The sequence below is a fragment of the Mytilus trossulus genome, chromosome 9 (assembly GCF_036588685.1).
Source record: "Mytilus trossulus isolate FHL-02 chromosome 9, PNRI_Mtr1.1.1.hap1, whole genome shotgun sequence".
Taxonomy (NCBI): Eukaryota; Metazoa; Mollusca; class Bivalvia; order Mytilida; family Mytilidae; genus Mytilus; species Mytilus trossulus.
This window is the reverse complement of record NC_086381.1, coordinates 57,020,389-57,042,807: the sequence shown is the minus strand read 5'-3', so window position 1 is coordinate 57,042,807 and position 22,419 is coordinate 57,020,389. Positions and strand designations below refer to the sequence as shown.

The following is a 22,419-nucleotide window of genomic DNA, read 5'->3' as shown; positions in this document are numbered from 1 at the left end:
TTGAAAGAAAAAGAAAATGATTCCCTCAAATGTAAGGTATATAATTTAAATAAATATCATTTTATTTATCCTAACCATTTTTTTTGTATTCGATATATGTGTACCATTAGAAAATGCATGAAATTTTGCAAAATGCAAAATGTTTTATTTCAATTTTTGCTCTTTCATCTTAAATCAGTAGGCTTTTTTCAAAAGGAAAATTCCTTAGGGAATTGTACACGTCATTAGTGCAGTTATTAAGAGTTCACTTTCATAATTAAATGACAATGAAAAGTCATTCATGTATAGCATTTCATAGTGCATGAAAAACCATGTACTATGAAAATTAGAGGGCAAAAAACTGACTTTTCATTGGACGAGAAGAGGTGAGTTTGTTCTAATGGGCAATAATAGACAATCAAGTAGAAGAGAAAATAGTCGAGCAGACTATCAACAAGGCTAGTAGTGGTATTTGTGAAGGTTATTGTAAATTGCGTGTAATTTGTAGTAAACCTTTTCACTACAATCGGTACTTGGGGACTTAATCTTTGTCTACATAACTGTTAATAATGTTAAACACCCATACAAGGTTAAATGGTGAGTATATGTCAATGGTACGTGTTTAATCAAAACTCCCGATTTTAATCTACATACAACACTTACTGGCTTAAACTATTATAATTATGAATTCTAAAGATTTTTTTTTTTCATTGAAAATTAGAAAACAGTTTACGTATGCTGAACAAAGCAGATTTGTAATATTATATGTCTAGTGGTTAATATATACGAAAGATAACTTATGTAGAAATAGTGCACATGCAAGATAAATACTTATTGCAAATATATTTCTTGCGTGTAAAAACATATATCTGTCAAACTTAAAATAATTTATTGTACCATGACAAAAACAACATGTACTGATGATCTACACTGCATGGTTAATGTTTAACAAAAAGCTGGTGCTGAAAATTTTTTTTAGTCAGGGGTTATCCGTAAATGTGAAATAAGTGTAATTAAGGTTTCAGACAAGATTTATAATATGACTGTCTCAGATGAGGGCTAATATAAATCTAAAAGGACGGGAATGTCAGTTTATGTACCCTGTATAAGAGTCTGCAAAACATGTGATAAATATTGTTTGTCTGATGTCATTGTCTTGACAAACGACACAAAGCTTCTCTGATAGAGATACGTGAACATATAAATTCTCGAATAATGAGTCACCAGCAACGCACATATTGATTAAAGTCTTCCTTTCATATTATTGCTTTGTAAGAGTATTAAGATCTACGTAGTTACAAAAACAAAAGAAAAAAACAAAGGAATTTGTCAGAAGGAAGATTTAAAGTTGTCAATCATGTTAATTCGTAACTTTCAGTACAACGACCAAACAGGACACACCATTCAACTTAATTTGACAACACTCATGTACAACTGTATAAAAGCTGCGAACACACTTATCATTTGAAGGATTTACACAGAGTCAAAACTGTTTGTATTTACGTAAGTCAATTATTATTAACATTACAATAATAAAATTCAGTACTTTATAAGTTTTATTAAACAAGAAAGTAACTGAAATAGAGTTTTGCGTGTTTCCATAAAAATGCCACTAGCATGTATTATAATATTAACAATTAATGTGAATCAAAATATTATTTATTAATAATATAAAGTGCTTCTTCATTTTTATCTCATTAACTAGCGTTTATTTTTCATATAGGCAACCGCTACTATGCAAACGAGTATATTAATTTTATTGACAGAACCATCTTATTTCAAGCAATATGCTCGTTCAAAAGGGGAAGACAGTTATTGCGTCAATATCGTTATATTTGGCGTAACACCTAGATAAACAAATAAGAAAAACATAATTACTAACCATGTTTAAATCAGAATACATAGAATAATGAAAAAAATGTTGAGAATCTTATAGAAAAAATATAGAACCTTTGTTAAGTGAAGCCTGTCACCATTATAACAGGACATAGATAGAACGGCGACAAATTTTGATCTGACATAGTAAAAATGTTCTTTCTTGTTCCATATAGTTTTTGATTACTAATCGTGTATCTCTAAAACAATAAACAACTACACGTACATATACATAAAATATAGTTTACTGAAAGTTCTAGCATGCAACACTAGTAGAAATAACCAAATCGTGCACAATACATCTGAAAACTTTTTTTTTATCCTGGTAAAAACGTATACCCATTATTTTACATGAATAATAACATAGTTTTGGTATACGTACAGGACCAAGCGAATAAGCGAATAAGAGCGTCATATAAGAACTGTGATCAGTTAAAAAAAAGTCACTTAATTAATTCGAACCGTTTTTTTAAAAGGATCAAACATTTTTAGTATTATTAAGTGCCTTTTACAAAACACTGGAAATTAAATTTCCAGTTAAACTTCTGATATCATTGCATAGAAACTAATAGATTAACGGAGAATAATGATAATGAAGCTTAGAAACAAAATTGAAAACCGTTATCCTTTTAATTGTAAACCTATTGTAACAACCTATCTTTAAGTATGAAAAACGACTGCAATATATATAATAGTAAGGTTTACTTCACCAACATAAAATGATTTTATAAAGAGTCATTTAAATTGTTTCTTCTAATGAAAAGCTGTTAAGGGATATGTTATGAGTGTTTTTATTTGTTTGCACTGATAATTTTCACAAAAAGTTCCACCAATGATTCTTCACAACAATACATTATCATGAAAAAATGTCAATACAATATTTACAGTATTTCCAATATATACTTTATTGACTACAACAGATAACGAACAAACTGTATGTATTATTGGTCAACATGTTTTGAATGCAATGCAGACGTCATTTCGGCAAACATAAATCAAGCACAGAAGCTCAAAAGATATACATCGACGTCACACTGTGTGATGAATTGGGTGAGAGAAAAAAACATGTAAAAGGGCAAGGAGGAACTCTAAGTATGTTTAAAATTACATTATGTGTTGTAGTATTAAGCAGAGAATACACAATCATTATGAAGATATCTAAATGTTTAGTTCTGTTGGTAGTGTTGGTGTCTGTTGGAGGTAAGACAATAATATTTTAAGTCTAAACATGCAGTTTTATTCCTTATTTGTAAAATTTCATTTTCTTCTCAAAAATACGGACTCATTCGTTCAAAAAAAACACGTTGAACATGGAGTGCAGTGGTTATCCTTATCTGTTTGTATTTTGATAGGGAACGTAAGAAAGCATGTTTTTGAAAACAACGAATATAACATAATAGAATACCAAATAAGCGTCTTGCATACAAAAAAAGTAACAATAAGCATGTCAAACTTATAGGGAATTCCCAATTGAACAGTATGAAACGACAAAACCAAAAACTCCAACACATCGAATGAATAGATAACAAATATCATATATCTGATATCGTATATGCATTTCCTTATGTAGAAAATTGTGGAGTAAACCTAGTTGTATAGCTAACCAAACATTTCACAATCGATTAGAATTCAAAGATATTGACAACGACATGTGAGCAAAATATCGTAAAATTACTACATCCAAATATTAACCCAATAACTAACCAAATGATAACAGAAACAAATAGTAATTTAAACTGAAATCTAAATAGTTGAACTTGTATGTGTTTTGTGGTCATATCACCTAAAGACAGATTAAGTTAATAACGTTTATAACTTGGATATCTGTGATAAGATTCGATAACTACAGTTGCATTGAGCTATCTGTAACATTGTTTAAAAGATAGGTATGAATTCAGAACATAAAATGAGAAATCTGCCTTTCCTGACTTTCGATAGAAATGGTATTTGGCTAGCTTACCTTAGTTACAATGTAAGGTTCATATTTTAAACAGCTCGCGGTCTATAACTTATTAATTATATAAAACGTATCTCGATTCCTTTTTTTAACACTCAACTGAATTTAGTTGTGTTCTTTAACATCGCAATTATAACACCTGTAACGGAAAACATATGATATATGGGTTACACACTAACGTAAATGAAACAACGCATACAATAAAAGTAAATAAACGAAGACAATAGAGTTTTTTTTAAAATCTTATTCCGTTCGAACAATTTGAGTCTAGCAATAATCTATGCGGATATCGAACAGCGTGTTGAGCTATTGGTATACCTAATAACATAAATGCTCAGTATTATTCTTATGACACTGATGTGCACACGAACTAGAATATATCTCATTTTTAATTTTTAAAGTGTTTGGAGTTGACTTGGAAAAACAGGTGTCAATGTTATGAAAGCATATTATCATTACTTTCAGCCAACAAGGCAAATGACGAAATGACCAAAGACAGCATGTATATACATACGTAAGTACACTTTAAACGAATAGTCGCATCAAATTCGATTATATTGACAAACCGACACAATAGGTAAACATGTCATAAAAGGGGGTACATCAGTCAATATTGTGTTATCATCTTCATCACTATAAAAACAAACAAATGTAACAAAGAAGCACAAAAAAGGCAAACAGCCTCAGTCATTGCTTTTTTATTATACGATTTTTTTATCAATATAAAATGATATACTAACAAAAAATGGAATAACAAACGTCATGATGACATACATTGTGGTAATTAAGAATTTTGCGTGAAATTATGTATAAACAAAATATAAACAAGGAAGACACATATCAAATTTCAACAAAAGTGAAAAAGAAAGAACTGCATTTATCCCAATAGCTTCACAATACCCGATAAGACAACCAACATTACAGGAAGAGGTTTCTTATATCAGAAGTCATTAATTACATTGCTTCTGTCAAATACAAATCTAGCGAATACTCAGTAACACATAATTCATTTAATGATGTGACAAACATACACAATAAGAGAGTGTGATATATTTGCTTGACGTTGACAGTGACTTACGTCACGTACGATGCAAATGAGGTGAAATACGGTTCGATAATTGATTACTTGTCTCATGTGGTGCAAAATCTACCTACACTTTAAGAGCACATTAGCGCATGCAAATCCTATAGCAAACTGTTTTAACTAGTGTAATCTTCAACGATAAAAACTATTAATTTATCAAAAGACATGACATCAATAAACTTTATATCGTATGCAAATAAAAAAAAAGTATTTGTCCATCAACCTGTCCTGGTCAATAAGAATACATATAACAACTTTATCTTGTTAAAATGATTTATTATTGATAATGTATCAATGATTCCCATTTGACTTTGATTTCAGAAAAAAAATATATATGCATTCATCAAGCAAAGAATAGATCTGTTGAGTTATTGTATCTTAAGATGAATACTAACCGTTATAATATACACATATTTGGGTCAAATCGAATCAAGAGGCTGTATGCTTAATACTTGATATAAGATAATTGACCCCATATTAATCATTCGAATTTAACTTCCAGTAGATCTGAAAGTACATTTTCGGACAAACATAGGATTAGGCAATTATAGGTGTTTGACGTATAATACACTTACACCTGTGTTGGTGCATACGATGCAGTATGGTGTCCTTTCTCAGGTAGCGCTTGTTCACCAAATGCGAAGTTATACATCAATCATTACTATACAAATTTAGCCTTGTATCTATGATGGGGTTATTATGTGTGATAAATATGTTATCGAATTCATATTGTTTTTTAGGCTTGTAAAAAGAGCTCCAGTATGTGGGTATACAAGTTGCCCACATATTCCCTGCTGTAATGGTTATAGCTGCATTTCTGGACTGTGTAAAATTTGTGTAGGGAGAGATTGCAATTCAAAGAATGACTGCTGTAATGGATTTACTTGTTCCTACAATAAATGTAGATCAGGAAGTGCAGGTGGCGGTATAAGACCTGGTATCGATTCCAAGATACAGCATCACTAGTCACGTTGTGTGTTACCGTCATTGTGATCTTAATATCATCCGAAAAGTCTGAGGAATTACAAACAAATGCAACGATTGTCAGTCTTTGACTAATCAGACTTGAAATACAGACAATGCATTACTGTTTAGTAAGTTTGCTTTTAGTTTATCCAGTGCTGTTCATTTAGCTGTTGATGTTAAGAAGGAAATATCATATTTTGCGTACTCTAAACATATGACTGAACCGATCTTACTAACAGCACTAGAAAAGTTGTTTTAAACAATGTTATGAACATTCATTAAAGACAGAATTATTATATTTCCTTCGTGACAAATATGCTGTTGTCCATGCCAACATAATGCCACCAACAACTTTGTGTTTATAAATTCCATCTAGGTAACATCCGGTAAGCTGACACCAAAGCGATAGCAATATAATAAATGTAAATTAAAGACTTTTAAAATATTTCCGACCATTCAGTGCAATCATTCTCGATAGTTTTTGTTATTGCAAATGAGTCAACATATCAATGACTCACACAGTTACTTTCTAAAAAACTAATGAATATAGTCGAACATTATGCCTCACAACCATCTGTGGAATCATTTTTTTCAATTTAAATAAAATATCAGTGAGTCGTTTAACACTCATTTTACTATCATACACAATGTACAAAATACCAAACTAGAGCTTTTCTTACATGGCAAATATGGTGTTTTCCCCGCTGCGATGCCCTTGATAACTCGTTTGTCTCTAGTAAATAATATCCCCCAAACTTTCTGATAAACATAGCTGGTATTAAATTGGAAACCAAACAAATACTCCACCGACTTTTTTCTAAGATGGATATTCTAAAAAAAAAACTATAGTTCTATAGTTTGGTCCTTTAAATTTGAACCTAAGGCAAAGAACTAAATGTTTACTTCACAGTTCTAGATACCAAAATAGCTTAGATTAATTTGGAAAACAGTTGAACTGTTAGTTCAAAGTTAACATGTGTACTCGTTATATGACCGCACCAATTTGTCGCGTCGGAAGAAGTTTGACGTATGCAAATGAGTTTCTCCCGTAATATTGTTTTAATATACTTCCATTTGATTTTGTCTTTATTATCGACATTCAAATAAAGAGTAGTATTCATCTTATATGTCAAAGTACGGTCTTTAACACGGAGACCTGGCAAACACAGAACAACAAGCTGTAAAGGCCCTCAACAATGACTAGTGTAAAACCATACACACAATAAAACCAATAATTTAACCATTACATGTTTTGTATAATTGGTTTAAAATCTTTGTATTTCAAACCGTTTTACGTAACACAACACAAACTATCAGCGCTCTATACAGTTTATTGATGAAATAGAGACGGATCAAAGTTATTATGCGGTATTGAAGTTTGAAGAATTAATAAGCGGGTATGATCATTTCTTGAAACCACCACTGCCTCACACATTTGTCGCACAGATCCTTTACAAGTCATAATACTGGCTTAGAAGTATTGTTTCACTCATATATGAGAGCTAAACGCAATCATTGTAGCGTTTGCGGTGGATTTTGTCTTTCTCGAAAAAGTGTATCAAGTTGATCTTATAATTATTCTATAGGAGATTATATAGTAGATATGAAGGCCATAATCAAACACAAATATGGTTTTGTTCAATATCGTCAATTCAAATCCCTTGCAACGTGACATCTGGTATTATCATGTTTTAGACCACGTTGTCAAATATTCTTATTTTTCCGAACCTCGAAGTGAACTGTTGAACTTTTCCGAAACTTAGTCACTGAAGATTCTTATGTAGACGAAACGCGCGTCTGGCGTATTAAAATATAATCCTGGTACCTTTGATAACTATTTTAGTGTACATATTCCTTAATTCATAAACAATCAATAAAATAGCCTAGATGATAACATATACACAATATGTACAGTGCTTTGGTGGTTTAATAAGTTATTTCAAATAAAAGACGTAAACTATATAATAATAGTAACTTGATCAATAAATTCGATTCTCGATTGTTCCAGTAAAAATCAACGAGTTTTAACGGTATGCTGGAACAGACCCGAAAGTCCGGAATTGGATATCTAAACTACGTCCGGACAATATTTATTTAGTTAGAGAAAACATTCTAACTAGTAAGTTGACTTTGAATTTCTTTTCATTTTCAATGTTTGACTTAAGTATTTATTTTGTTACAAAATGTGTATGTTTTTGTTTTGTTTAATAGTCATATAGTCTACGTCTACGTTCTAAAAGAATAGAAAGAAATTCAGACTCGTTAAATTAAAATATATATAGTTAGAGTATAAGATATACATGGTTACATTTTAATAGCGACATTATAAAGATTAATTATCCGAGAGGGATATTAAAAGTAAAGGTCTTCATTCTTTGGAATTATTTGAGCCTTACCCTGGAATAAAATTTTGACATGTGATCTTCTATAAAGACCTTTAACTCGTCAATTTTCCTAACTAAGGTGTTTCCGATACTGCTGTAGTGGATCGTTACAACAAATTAAACAATGTCATCCCCGGTTTCATAGGTAAAAGGGGCCAAACAGTTTGTTCCCTTGATCTTGACAGTAATATGAACCCTATATTTGTTTTCAGAAAAAAAATATGTCTTAGTATTGATTATATGTCGTTGGTGTTTACAAGCACCATTATTTAATTTGATGTTTCTATAAAATCTTCTGGAAACTTCAGATTACATGCCTACTTAAGCTTATACAAGAAAAAAAAGGGTCAACATTTGATCGGTTTACTTCCGGTGATGGTTATGATTTTGTATACAATGGCATGCCATTTGAAATTGTCATTATTGTATTAGACAAAATAAAACTGTATTCATGCCAAGTTTTTCTTCATTTGAAAAAAACATAAATTCGGCAGTTTATTTAGATAAGGATCAATTTAACACAGAATAATAGGGAAAACAATGGTGGTTTTACATTTTAAACGGGTATTCCCCATTTCCATTCTCAATTCTATTATTTGAATGACATGTTATTTTCTTGACTGACTTTTATTGATGGTACATATTCTAGTATAATAATGTTGCAGGGAACCAGTTGTTGTATTTTTTATTTATTATATCTAGATGGTCAGAATGTGAAACGGCAAGACCTTATGTATTGCAGGTAATTTTTGAAATCACGACTAGCTTGTGGAACATGTGGAACGGAGTAAGAAATGATAGGCACTTTTCTCCAGTGTGAAACCAGAAGTTGTACATGCTGTATACAACGAATATTAACGGACCACAAATTATATTAAAAAGCATGTTGAATGTAATAAAAAAGAAAAAGAAAAAAAGATGTTCAAATGTTAAATTTTTATCTTGATTATAATAGTAAAATTAAATTCCATGACGATCAATCTTTATCAGTTGGACTGGGGCAGTTTCCTTCTATTTGGTGAGGTTGTTGTCTCTCTGATACATTCCCTGTTTTCATTTATATATAGATAGATATCGGAAGAAGTGGTATGAGCGCCACTGAGACAACTATCCATCCAAATAACAATTTATAAAAGTAAACCATTATAGATCAATGTACGGCCTCCAACACGAAGCCTTGGCTCACACAGAAGAACAAGCTAAAAGGGCCCCCAATTACTAGTGTAAAACCATTCAAACGGGAAAACCAACAGTCTAATCTATATAAAAAAAACGAGAAACGAGAAACACGAATAAATCACATATTAAACAAACGACAACTACAACTTCCTGATAGGTGCAAACAGTTGCAGCGGGATTAAACGTTTTAATGGTACCAAACCTTCTCCCTTTTCCTGAAACAATAGTATAACATCACAACATAGAAAAACTGAAGGTAACTGAAAGTGTACAGAGGGAAAATGGACTTATTCGAATGTGAGTAAAATTTAAAATAATAACCTCATGTTATTTTATTGTTTCAGCGCAAAATGAAAAATAACTTTACAAGAAAAAAAGATCTATGTGAGACAAAAGATAGAACTTTAGCATATTTAGTATGAAAGTCGTAGATAAGATACAGTAAGCTTGTTTACTGTCGATGACCGGATTTAATCTAATTAATAGTTTTCAAATACCATTTAATTTTATTCAACAAATTGAACGAATTCAATCAGCATACAGTAAGTACTATGAACACATAAACCAGCTCTTACCTTGCATATATTAGCTGAAATGAAATTTAAAAGCAATGATTTATGAAATCGACAAACATGATAGAAAGTACAAACATTCAGACTGCTAAATTAAAAATATATAAACACAAACAAAGCTCATGATCAGGTGTCTCTAAACAAATACAACTTATATATTGGATGTTATTTTTTAATCTTTCTTTGTTCGTTTAGATGCACGATACCGTTAAACTATTTTATATGTACCTGGTCGTCAAATAGCAAATCTTATATAAACGTAGAAATCTGTACAGCTACTGTTTATAAAAATAACGGTATGAACCAAATAAAAATCCAGTTCAAAGGATATGTTATCAAATTCTCAGGAAGATAATTCGAATGAAAGATGTCAAAACCTTAAACCAAGGATGCAAAAAGGTGTATGTGTACAATGGAAATTGTTATTATTTGTATGTTATATAATAAGTTAAATATTTTTAAAAGAAAACAACAACTCTGGACATTATTTGAGTATCTATTGTCCATCAGTTACGTTATACGCTCTTTAATGATCTAAGACACACCTTGAACGTATGCCCTGCGATGATATTACTAGTTTTTCAATAGATCAAAATTTGTATACTGTATACCTGATTATTATAAATATTTCTTTTTTAAACCTTATAAACAGAGGTGTACCATGGTTCCCAACGCACATTCCTCCAACGCCATTTTTATCAACGCCAATTTTACCAGCTCTACAAGTTCCTACCACGGCTGCGACAATGTGAACATTTTTTGTTACTTTTGAATGTCGACAACTGAAAAAACAAATTAACTAAAATTAATATATAATTTGATACTTTATTGTTTGAAAAAATACTTTATTCTGATAAATCGCTGTAAATACAAATTTAAAGGTACACAGGATAACAAAGACATTACACAATATTTCAAATAATATTTGTTTCAAGCACTTGCAGATCTAATATACTCTAAAAGGAAATAACTCAATATCTTGATTGTCAAATAACGAATAACGCCCTCGGTGGTCTAGGGGTCGAGTGTAGCGTGTTCTTCTAACGGGGATCATTTGTTTGTACTTCGACCGGATCAAACCAAAGACTATGCATCTTTATTAGCTGTTTTTTTCTGTTAAACTCTCGACATTTAGATAAAAGAACAACGACTGATCGGAGTTGAGTCGGTTAAGGTGTCCGGGTAAGATGGCATGTCCTTGTGTGGAGATTTACAATAGTTTATAGCGAGCTACCAGAAATTCAGATGTGCGTGTATCATACGCATGGCGTTTTATTGAATATTCACTATCGGCATAACTCCCACCATCAACTTACAAACAATTAAAAATGAATCAACTATCGACCGGAGGACGAAGATAATAGTACATACTTCAAAAATGGGCATCAAGCATACTGCGTATACAGTTTTAAAGAACACCGCATAACAAAATGTGAAAAAAAACCTAATGATAATTTTAGTGATGTTGATAAAAAAAAAAATAAGCAAATATAAGAGAGAGCAACAATCGACAACTTCTTGTGACTCGATACAAGCATTTAAACTCATATGTGTACCCTAAAAAATTCTCAAACCGTGGACAATGATGTACCAACACAGTGTAAAACATATCGACACAACAATGATAACTGGTGCATGAATCAGAGGACAGATTAAAGACATTTTTTAACTCTGATTTTGGATAGGCATAAAACAAAATTTACCAAAGGGACAATCCGGGATAATCATAGGTATGTTCTATGGTCCTTAGAAATTTCAACCAAAGATAAAGAACTTGATTTTCCATCAATGTTTTGGATACCTAAACTACAAACGTATCCTTAAAACCAAATAAAGGCAACAGTTGTATACCGCTGTTTGAAATTCATAAATCGATTGAGAAAAATAAACAACCCGGGTTACAAACGAAAACTGAGTGAAACGTATGAAATATAAGAGGAGAACAACGACACAACAGCAACACAAAATTAAGATGCAACACACACAGAAACGAACTATCATATAACAATGGCCACTTTCCTGACTCGGTACAGAACATTTCCAGAGCAAAAAGTTGGGTTGAACCTGGTTTCATAGGTATGTTGCTGGGTCTTCCAAAATGCTCCATGAAACCTCATTCTAATTTATTAACATCTTTTTTTATTAACTGTCAAAGCCGGGCTTCGAGTTACTGTACATCTGCCTATTATAGAGGTGGCGTGAATCAAATGTTAATACTAAAAAACTCAAAATATCTTTTGGAGTACAAACTTGTACAATCTTAGACTCTTTTATCTTTTTTTCAAACATTTGACTCTTCGACACTTTACACAAGTATTCCCCATTCCAAACTTATAGACAAATTGAAAGATCGAGTTGGTATTGCTTTGTTTTCTACAAAAAAATGGCAAGCCTAGATACATGTATATTGTCTTAGGTAGGGATACATCCTACTTTGTAAAAAATAACTCTGAATTAAACTAGATTCTCTAAAAACTGACATTATCAAGATGCTTGATTTTTTTATTGACAACATACTAGTACGTGTTACGTTTGGAGGATTTGTTTTCCCAGAGACTGTCGGAATTCCATTGTGCCCCTCTTTTAGCCGACTTGTTTCTTTGTTATTATGTGACTGACTTCATACAGGAACTTCTGAAGAAAAAAGTAAGAAGTGAGCAATATCATTTAAATTTCTTTCCGCTATATAGATGATGTTCTCTCACTAAATAATTCAAAAATTTGGTGACTATATTGAACGAATCTATCCCATCGAACTAGCGATAAAGGATACAACAAATACAGTTAAACCTGCCTCATATCTTGACTTATATCTAGAAATGTACAATGAGCGTCGGTTGAAAACAAAACTTTACGACAAAAGAGATGATGTAAGCTTTCAAACTGTAAACTTTCTATTTCTTTGTAGCAATATGCCATCAACGCCTGTATACGGAATATATATCTCCCAATTGATACGATATGCCTGGGCTTGTATTTCCTTTTATGATTTTCTTGATAGAGGGTCGCTGCTTACAAGGAAGCTATTAAACCAATAGTTCCAAATTGTAAAGTTGAAATCATCCCTTCGTCAATTTTACGGACGCAATCACGAGTTGGTTGCCCGTTATGGAATAACCGTTTGATAGATGATAACGGATATGCTCCTTACATCGTCACTACAATCCCCTTTCCTTTTCACGGATGTGACCTACAGAATCAGACTTTTTACCGGACTTGTAATGAAATAAGCACCACAACGAGTGTCACATGTGGAGCAGGATTTGTTTACCCTTTCGGAGCATTCGATATCACGCCCTGTTTTTGCTGGGGTTCGTGTTGCTAAGTCTTTAGTTTTCTATGTTGTGTACTGTTATTTGTGTGTTTGTCTTTAGCTTTTTTAGCCATGACGTTGTCATTATTATTTCGATCAATGAGTTTGACTGTCAATATGGTATCGTTTTTCCCTCCTTTGCTTTAGTGGACAAGTCAATATCATAATAATTCAATGACATTTGAACACTAAACAATACATCAATCAGATGCTTAATTGACGTGTACTGACAATCCTTGTTTTCTCTTTACCTTACATATATATATATATTCTCATCTTAGAACATTCGAAGTTAAAAAGGCTAAATTTTAATCTGTTTTTGGACATGCAATTAGTATCTGTGTCATACTTTTTTACATTACCAACGTCTTCTGTTTTTCGATAAAGTTGAAAACAAATATTTCAAAATCAAACATTGTCGTGTTATCATGATTATTGTGATAGATTTGTGTTATTTAAATTATTATTTCTAGATGAAAGAGTAAAAATTGTTCGAATCTACGTTAATGGTAAAGTTTACAACATTACTTAATACATTAGGGTTTCCCGATCTAGATTGAAGCTAAAAATCTGGGATACATGTTAATAAATCAATGACTTAATAATGTACCAGTCATAAATATGTAACGTTCATTTGAAATTTTATTGATATAACATACATTGTAGTTTCTATAAAAAAAAAAGCAAACGAGTTTTATTCCCAACACACAATTTAAAGAAGCATAAAATATTTTGAATGTGTGGATTTCACGTCACTAAAAGCCAATCTTAATGTTCTCTGATTGCCTTGATCTTTATACGTAAACATAAAAGAGAACGAGTATAGGCTTATAGCATATAAACAATAACATCGGGGGAATCTTAAGAAATTTGTCAGACACATTTTTATTGTTAATCGTGTTTTTCTGTGAAAGGTCGTATATGGGCACAACAGGATATATAACTTAATCGTAACTGAATTGGACCATGAGTTTAATGTAAGTAAAGGCCACATTCCTATAAAAGCTGATAACACCGTTTTAATTTTAGGATTCAAACACAGTAAAAGTTGAACGTGCATGTAAGTTGTATATGTAAGTAAATATTCAGTTAAATGCAGTTTTATATTGAAAGCACCCTTTAACAGTAAGATTGATATAACAAGTAAGTGAGTGATATCTTTTGCTAACTTTGGCACCATTTCAGATACCAAAATGGCTGACTTTCCTTCTAATATTACTTGTTAATCAACTATTATAGGCTATAGTAGATGCTTATTTGAATATGGGTAGTCAATTACAGTAACTTCACGCTGGGCGTTTAATACACAACTACACTGCATACTTATATTAAATTTAGCATAGAGTACGTTATAAAAAAATCATTCTGATATTTGATATGATGAAGTGTGCCAACTTTTTTGTTCGAACTTAATTCTTTAAAGCTTTAAATGCAACACGTGTGATTTGAAGAAAGCAAGCACTTCCCTTTACATCAATGCTGTCATGACGAAAAGGTGTAAAAAAAATATGCATTTTCACATTTGTATAATTGATTAAGTTAATTTGATTTCACCGGTTCATAAGAACATATATTAATATATATCCAGGTTTTTCTCCTGTGTCGTTCACACCGACGATGAATTTTGTCTTCTGTCTCACCCGCTTCAAATTGATACGAATACAAACACGCCCTTATAAAGTGAACAAGGAGCGTTATATTAGGACTGAAACAATAGCCTCAAATAATTTAGTTCTAACATACCTATTTCTGATTAGCGCATTATACTTGTATCCCTTAGTGTAATGTACCACTTGACATTAATGTCACAAAAACATAAGGGTTTTTGATGAGGTCTAAAGCAAAACTATTGTCACATGAAAACGCACTACAGTTAAAAAGGACGAAAAATGGGCAACACCATTTTCAACAGTCGCCTTGTTTAATGAAACTATAAAAAATCCAGAATCATGTCACAGATACATAACATACTCTTACTTTACTGTTAATCTAGAGGAGAGCCGTGGAGTAGTTGTTAGCGCATCGGACTTCGAGCACAAAAAATCCTGGTTCGATCTCCATTTCGAGGAGAAAATGTCAAGGACTGACACGAATTGTGAGTCTTTAGAAACGACGACAGTCCATCGGAAGAGTACGAACTATGACGTGTTAAGAGAGAGTAATGTCTCATGCACGTTAAAGCCACCCTTGTAGATTTCGAATAAGATAAAGTTTATGCTGCTACACGGCAGCTTTCGTACCAGTTTAGCTGAAATTGATTAATATAAGATGTAATAACTTGTTTTCCCATCCACTTAACAAAAATATGTTTAAACAATTCATGCTATTGTTTCCCTTTTGCTGACAGACAAATGCTTTGGATGCTGTTCGATCTTAAGTTATATTTGTTTGAACTAATAATCTTTTACAACATATGGTTCTTAACAATTAGTCATTATCATCAAAATTATATATTAAACAATTGCATTATGTGTTGCAGTATTCATTTAGAAAACAGGAAGAATGAAGATTTCTATTGGTTTAGTCCTCTGTGTGTTGATGGTGTACATTGAAGGTAAGACACATTATCTGGTGTTCCGTTATTTTCCTCTTATAGCTTCCTTCGGTTTAAGTTTGTACATGTAATCCGGATATGTTGTTTCGTAATTAATTTTTTACTATTGCACAGCATTATACTGATGTTTTTTTTATGTATTCATGCAAGCATTATTGCACAAAATCGGGGAAGGGAAACTAAAATAAAAACGTTTTCTTTTTTCTTTTAGTCAACCTGGCGAATACAGAAATACAGAAAGACAGTGGACATATTCAGAAGTAAGTTGAGACCGATGCATATGTGGCTGATCAAGAATAAATTATCTGTTTGTCTGGAAATTGTTGATTTTGTTCGAATAAGTCCATGTGTTACAATTATTTTTGTTAAAAGATGAGATGCGAAAAATACCAGTGGGACATTCAAACATTACATATCAAAAGTAAAAGTCCTTTCAAATATTTACACCGTATTTTAAGAAATCCTACTGTCCAGTTCCATTGATGTACTACAGGTGTAACGATTACCCTAAATCAGAGTCATAGGAAATATAAGAATAAAATAACGAGTGTTATACGGATAGGTTTTCATTTTTAGAATCATTCGTGCATTCGCAAAGTTCATCGGCAGTTTAGCGAAAACTTTGATATCTAAATATATATTAATACCCCAGAAACCTTTTGCTGGAAAAGAGGATGCAATATTTTTTCCTCCATGACACTCTCATCACCGAATGTTCGAATATGTACTAATCTAAATTTAAAAAAAGATCTGTGAGTTAATATTTTTTTATAGACAAACTTTCTCCATATTGTCTTGTTTTAGGCTTATAAAAAGAGCCCCCGCATGTGCGTATAAGATTTGCAAATATCGTCGATGCTGCTATGGTTATACCTGCGTTTACGGATTCTGCAAGATGTGTGCAGGAAGAGATTGCAGATCTAATAAAGACTGTTGTAATGGATATACCTGCTCTTACAAGAAATGTATTAAACGAAGTGGAGGTGGTGGAAGACCACCTCATACTGGTAAACCAATATTCGCAGCTGTCTGAAGCGAAATAATCAACAAACTATTTTAACTGTCCATGTAAAATTTGGTAAAAATAAAATTCTGAAAGAAATATGTATATTTTTGTCATTTTAATAACAATTGATTTGTTCTTTTAAGAATTAGAAAGATCGATAGTTCCTATCTGGAGTTTTATTTAAGATGTAAATATGAAATAAACAACATATACATAAATTTAAAAAAAAGATTCCAAATGCATTTCTACTTTTCAGATTAGTCTGTTCTATCATCTTCAATGATTCAAAAAAATAATCAACGATTAAATAATAAAGGAGTCTATAAAGAATTTGTTTATGTATCTTTAAATATAGGTTGCGAATATGTGTTAGCCTCTAAGACAAACATGATGTTGAAAAATATAAATGACAAAGCGCGTACCATATTTGTTCTGTGTTAATCACATTTCATCAACAGATTGATAACAACAACAGGTTTTGAAACTCAAAATATGCCCGAATTCATTTGTAACCGTTACTGAAAAAGGAAATTAATTCGGAATTTGGAACTAGTGACAATTAGGGCGATGTAAATTAGATCAAGACAAAAAAAGAATAACAAAATTCTTCTAGAACGCATCCAATCACAGTGTGTTTAAAACATCATCATTCCATTCTTTTAATCGGATATTGGTAATCCCGTTGGAATATAAACATTACGCTAACACTGTGCATAATAAAGTATCAAAAAATGCATAATTTATATCAGAGTTCAAAGTCTTGTCGATTATAAAATAAAGAGGTACATGTGCAGATTTTTAAGCTTGTAAAAGAGGGACGAAAGATACCAAAAGGACAGTCAAACTCATAAATCTAAAATAAACTGACAACGCCATGGCTAAAAATGAAAAAGACAAACAGACAAACAATAGTACACATGACACAACATAGAAAACTAAAGAATAAACAACAAAAACCCCAACAAAAACTAGGGGTGTTCTCATGTGCTCTGGAAGGGTAAGCAGATCCTGCTCCACATGTGGCACCCGTCGTGTTGCTTATGTGATAACAAATCCGGTAAATAGTCTAACTCGGTAGGTCACATTCATGAAAGGGGAGGGGATTGTAGTTACGACGTAAGAAACATATCCGATATCATTTGTGAAATGGTTATTCCAAAACGGTCAACCAACTCGTGATGGCGTCCGTAAATTTGGTTCTGAAAACATTGCCCATACATATGTTTTTATGATGTTGGTACCCATAGAATACTAAGAAAAGTTTCAATAATGTAAATGATATCTACTGGTGTTCAAGGCTAAACAATGAAATGCACAATACTAAACATTTCTTCATTATAAAAGAACACTATGTCAGTGTCGACTCCTGACAAGGACCGTTGCAATCAGTTAACTTTATTAGAATATGTACCTAGCATTATCTTTTTCAGAAATAATAAAAAGTCCAAGGACACCGTTTTGCTTTGTACAATATATTGAATCTTGTCATAAAACCGATCAGAGAAGTTCATATACCTGTTAAAAGTAAACTTTAACTTGCCAAAATTTCATGTTTTTTTAAAGTACATGTATCTGACAGATTATCTTCATTGATGTGAACACAATTTTTATCTTTTAAATATAATCCTACAAACTGGTTAAACTGTACTGTATTTACAATAAAGTTAAAAAAAAAACAGCGTGTGAAAAGTTGTAATTTACCTCAATTAAAAACAGAGATGTTATATAATGAATGTTTGAACTTTAATAAGATTGTCATTAGATGACAATAATGATGTTCTCTGATTGCCTTTATTTTGATACGTGTATATAAAGGCTAATAGTATTTCAACACTAACATCGAGGAAACCAAAAAAAAAAAAAAAAGGTCAAAGAAAATATGGTTATAAATTGTGTTTATCTGTAAATGGTCGTATATGGGCACAACAGGATATACAACTTACACGTAACTTGATTGTAATATTAGTTTAATGTAAACAACAACACGTTCCTATAACAGCTGCTTACACCAGTTACATTTAAGGATTCGGACCATTTAAATTGTACGTAAGTTGTTGATATAAGTAAATGTTCAGAAATGTTTCGTTTTATATTGAAAGTACATTTGTAAAGTTAGTTTGAGGTAAAAAGTAAGTGAGCGAAGTAAGTGAATTCCAACTGTCGCTATATGCACAGTTTCATATACCAAAAGTCAAACTTTCCTACTTATATTTTACCTGTTAATTAGTTGTTATAGGCTATAGTATATGCTCATTTTAATTTGGACAGTTGTTAACTTCGTCAGTTACTTTAAGCTGAGCGTTTTACAACAAACGTACAAGCATACTCATCTAAAAAATATTATAAAGTACGATACGAAAAATAATAATAAGATTGTTTTTCCCCATATTATGAGGCGGACCTACTTTTGATAGAAATTAAAGCTTAAAAAGCAAAAAGATTGATTTGAAAAAGCAATCTCTTTCCTTGAAATCAATATTGTCATGATGAATATGTGTAAAAATACACATATTCACACTAGTAGAATTATTTAGTTAATTTCTTTTAACTGCTACACAAGTTAACATATAAATAAATGTATCCATTTTTATCTCCTCTGTCGTTCAAATGGCGATGCATTTTGTCTCGTGCCTCAACCAAGTACATGAGATACGGATACAAACACGGCTTTTAGAAAGTGAACCAGGAGCGTTGTATACGTACTGAAACAATAGCCTGCATTAATTTGATTCTTACAGACGGCCTACAAATATATTCTTGCTTAACGCGTTGTACTTAAATTACCTAGTGTGCGGGCCATTTATTTCACCCAAAACTAAGATAAACAGCAGTTTATCACTCGCATGGAAATGCATAACAGTTTAAAATGAAAAGAAATTTACAACTCTATTTTCAACAGTCCCGCCATGTTTAATGAAGCTATCAAGAATCCGGAATCGTGTCAGAGATACACAAAAGACTCGTACTATATTGTTAATCTAGAGGAAAGTCAAGGTGTAGTGGTTAGTGCATCGGATATCAAGCACAACAATTTCTGGTTCGATCTCTGTTTTAAGGAGAAAATATCAAGGACTGAATTGTCAGCTCTCCCTTGACACCATTTGCGAGTATGGTCTTGAGAAATGATGGCAGTCGATCGGGAGGGACGAAATTTGGCAAACCCGTGTTACGCATGTTAAAACAGGATAGTTTAGACTATGTTTTCTCTTTTGTTGAAGGACAATTGTTATAATTGACGTTTTATCTTTTAAATCTTTTAAAACATATGGTTCGTAACAACTAATCATAATCTTAAACATATAAACAATTCATTATGTATTGCAGTATCTAATTGGTAAACAGGAAGAATGAATATTTCTATGTGTTTAGTCCTCTGCATGTTGTTAGTGTCCGTTGGAGGTAAGACACATTATCAGTCTTAACATGTAGTATCTTTTGTTATTTGTAGAAGTGAGTTCATCATTGTTTTAAACCGGAAATTTGTAGACGTAGACGTTTGTCAATTTGGCGCTTTTGTGGAATTACCTTGATTGGTAAAGGCTACAGCCAAACATTTGAAGTTATAATACCAAATTCCGCGTAGAAATATAAGCCAAATGAGTAATGCAACCAAAATCCAGTACAATAACACAAAATAATCCAGTACGAAATTTCTAACAAGGTTTTTTTCTATATGTAACAGATTACGTAAAAATATCATGAATATGAACTTTGTATATATCGTTTCGTCCTACCACCTTTAACTTTAAATCTGTATTCTAAAACTTACATATTTTCACTTAAATTCAAATTTATAGTATATGGTTGTCATAAATTAGTCCGTTTGGCGCATGTTTATGTTGCAGTTAATCGTGTCTGTATTTCCGTTGTATTCCTTTTATAGTTGATGTATTTCCCTCTGTTTATGTGTGTACGTTTAACTCTGATAATTTTTCGCTTAATCAATAAATATGTTACTATTGAACAGCAGTATATTGATGTTGCCTTTATTCATGCAAGCTGCAATGAACAGAAATCGGGGTAAAGGAAAATACATTGAGACAGTAGAATAGGAAAACTATTTTTTTTCTGTACATCAATCTGATAAATGACAATAGCTTTCAAGTCACCTTTTGTTTCCTTAGGGTATTATTTTCAGAAAAGCAAACGGAAGAGTTGTTAGGTGTTTATAAATTATCGACTTGTATTTTTTTAACATAATTATTAGTTTCTTTTTATACTATCCCAGGGTATCTTTTTTTCTCAATTTTGTAATATTGCACATTCAAAATGTTTGATTCGAAGAAAATGATATTGGTATTGAAAATTCGGGAAGTTGGTTGCAACGTTTGCAAATGAGGCAGTAAATACACAACCATGTAAACACAACACAACAGAAAAATACACGTTTGATTTCAAACATACATTTCTGTTGAATTATTCAATATTCTGATGAGGAATAGCAGTTTATTGTTGTTTACTTTGCCTAACGAAAACAGTAGAATACAGGAGTATTCAAGATCGATGAAGAAAATATAGTTCTTAGGAAACACTAATACAACATTTTTGTTTCTCTTCCAGTCAACATGGCGAATGAAGAAATACAGAAAGACAGTGGACATATTAAGAAGTAAGTTGAGACTAATGCAAACATGTATGTGGCTTATTTGCTCCAGAAAAAGAAAAAAAAAATTGTCTGTTAATTTATGATAATGTTCGGACAGGTCTGTGTTGTTACAAATATTGTACATTTGTTTAATGTAAGTGTTACAAATATGTTGTTAACAGAGATAGGGGCGAAATATACCAGCGGGACATTCAAACATTTATTAAAAAGAGTACAAGTAAAAGTCCATTTAGATATTTACACCGTCCTCATAGAAAACCGACTGTCCAGTTCCATTAATGTGTTACAGGTATAACAATGTCCCCCACATCAGAGTTATAGAATAAAACCGATACAATATTTAGTGTTAAACGTATAGCTTTTTATGATAAGAATCGTGCATTCAGTGATTTCATTGGCACTAAATCGTACACTTTGAGACCTTATTATAATTGTTTAATGAATAAACTAAACCATTTGCTGTTATAAAGGATCTGTGTGTTAATAATTGTTTACCCTATTATCTTGTTTAGGCTTATAAAAAGAGCACCGCCATGTGCATATAAGATTTGCAGAATTCGTCGATGCTGCAATGGGTATATCTGTACTAACGGATTCTGCAAGATGTGTGCAGGAAGAGATTGCAAATCTAATACAGACTGTTGTAAAGGATATACCTGTTCTTACAAGAAATGTATTAAACGAAATGGAGGTGGATTCGCAGTCTGGAACGATGACGTCGAATAAATCACTAATTTACTTGTTTTTCCTTACATACATGATATAATTTGATCTTATTGACATATGATTTCTTTTCTTAGAACAGTAGAGTGATCTAAACAATAATCGCTAGAAATAAGGGTGCATGAGCCGTTTTCAATGAAGTAAACAACGTCGTCATTTATAAAATTCGCGATAACAGAATATAACTGGTCACCTCAATTTGATTGTTTTTTCTACTTTTC

At 31.8% G+C, this 22,419-nt stretch overlaps 3 protein-coding genes across 3 annotated transcripts; all 3 read left to right on the top strand.

Moving 5' to 3' along the window:
- Positions 1 to 1,188: 1,188 nt before the first annotated feature.
- LOC134684032 (uncharacterized) lies at positions 1,189 to 6,010 on the top strand. The gene is made up of 4 exons (XM_063543326.1): positions 1,189 to 1,482; positions 2,977 to 3,054; positions 4,277 to 4,325; positions 5,636 to 6,010. The coding sequence occupies exons 2-4, from the start codon at positions 3,003 to 3,005 to the stop codon at positions 5,859 to 5,861; spliced, it is 327 nt and encodes a 108-aa protein (XP_063399396.1). The 5' UTR covers positions 1,189 to 1,482; positions 2,977 to 3,002; the 3' UTR covers positions 5,862 to 6,010.
- An 8,342-nt stretch (positions 6,011 to 14,352) lies between these two features.
- On the top strand, positions 14,353 to 16,896 carry LOC134684785 (uncharacterized). Its single transcript, XM_063544094.1, has 4 exons — positions 14,353 to 14,369; positions 15,789 to 15,863; positions 16,075 to 16,123; positions 16,668 to 16,896. Exons 2-4 carry the CDS (start codon positions 15,812 to 15,814, stop codon positions 16,894 to 16,896), a joined length of 330 nt encoding a protein of 109 aa, XP_063400164.1. The 5' UTR covers positions 14,353 to 14,369; positions 15,789 to 15,811.
- A 3,320-nt stretch (positions 16,897 to 20,216) lies between these two features.
- LOC134684031 (uncharacterized) lies at positions 20,217 to 22,201 on the top strand. The gene is made up of 3 exons (XM_063543325.1): positions 20,217 to 20,268; positions 21,430 to 21,478; positions 21,988 to 22,201. The coding sequence occupies exons 1-3, from the start codon at positions 20,217 to 20,219 to the stop codon at positions 22,199 to 22,201; spliced, it is 315 nt and encodes a 104-aa protein (XP_063399395.1).
- The last annotated feature ends 218 nt before the right edge of the window (positions 22,202 to 22,419 follow it).

Coding starts and splice junctions, on each gene's coding strand:
- LOC134684032 (XM_063543326.1), top strand. CDS start 3,003: ATGAAGATATCTAAATGTTTAGTTCTGTTGGTAGTGTTGGTGTCTGTT. Junction 3,055..4,276: donor AGTGTTGGTGTCTGTTGGAG/GTAAGACAATAA, acceptor CATTACTTTCAG/CCAACAAGGCAAATGACGAA. Junction 4,326..5,635: donor GACAGCATGTATATACATAC/GTAAGTACACTT, acceptor ATTGTTTTTTAG/GCTTGTAAAAAGAGCTCCAG.
- LOC134684785 (XM_063544094.1), top strand. CDS start 15,812: ATGAAGATTTCTATTGGTTTAGTCCTCTGTGTGTTGATGGTGTACATT. Junction 15,864..16,074: donor GTTGATGGTGTACATTGAAG/GTAAGACACATT, acceptor TTTTTCTTTTAG/TCAACCTGGCGAATACAGAA. Junction 16,124..16,667: donor GACAGTGGACATATTCAGAA/GTAAGTTGAGAC, acceptor GTCTTGTTTTAG/GCTTATAAAAAGAGCCCCCG.
- LOC134684031 (XM_063543325.1), top strand. CDS start 20,217: ATGAATATTTCTATGTGTTTAGTCCTCTGCATGTTGTTAGTGTCCGTT. Junction 20,269..21,429: donor GTTGTTAGTGTCCGTTGGAG/GTAAGACACATT, acceptor TTTCTCTTCCAG/TCAACATGGCGAATGAAGAA. Junction 21,479..21,987: donor GACAGTGGACATATTAAGAA/GTAAGTTGAGAC, acceptor TATCTTGTTTAG/GCTTATAAAAAGAGCACCGC.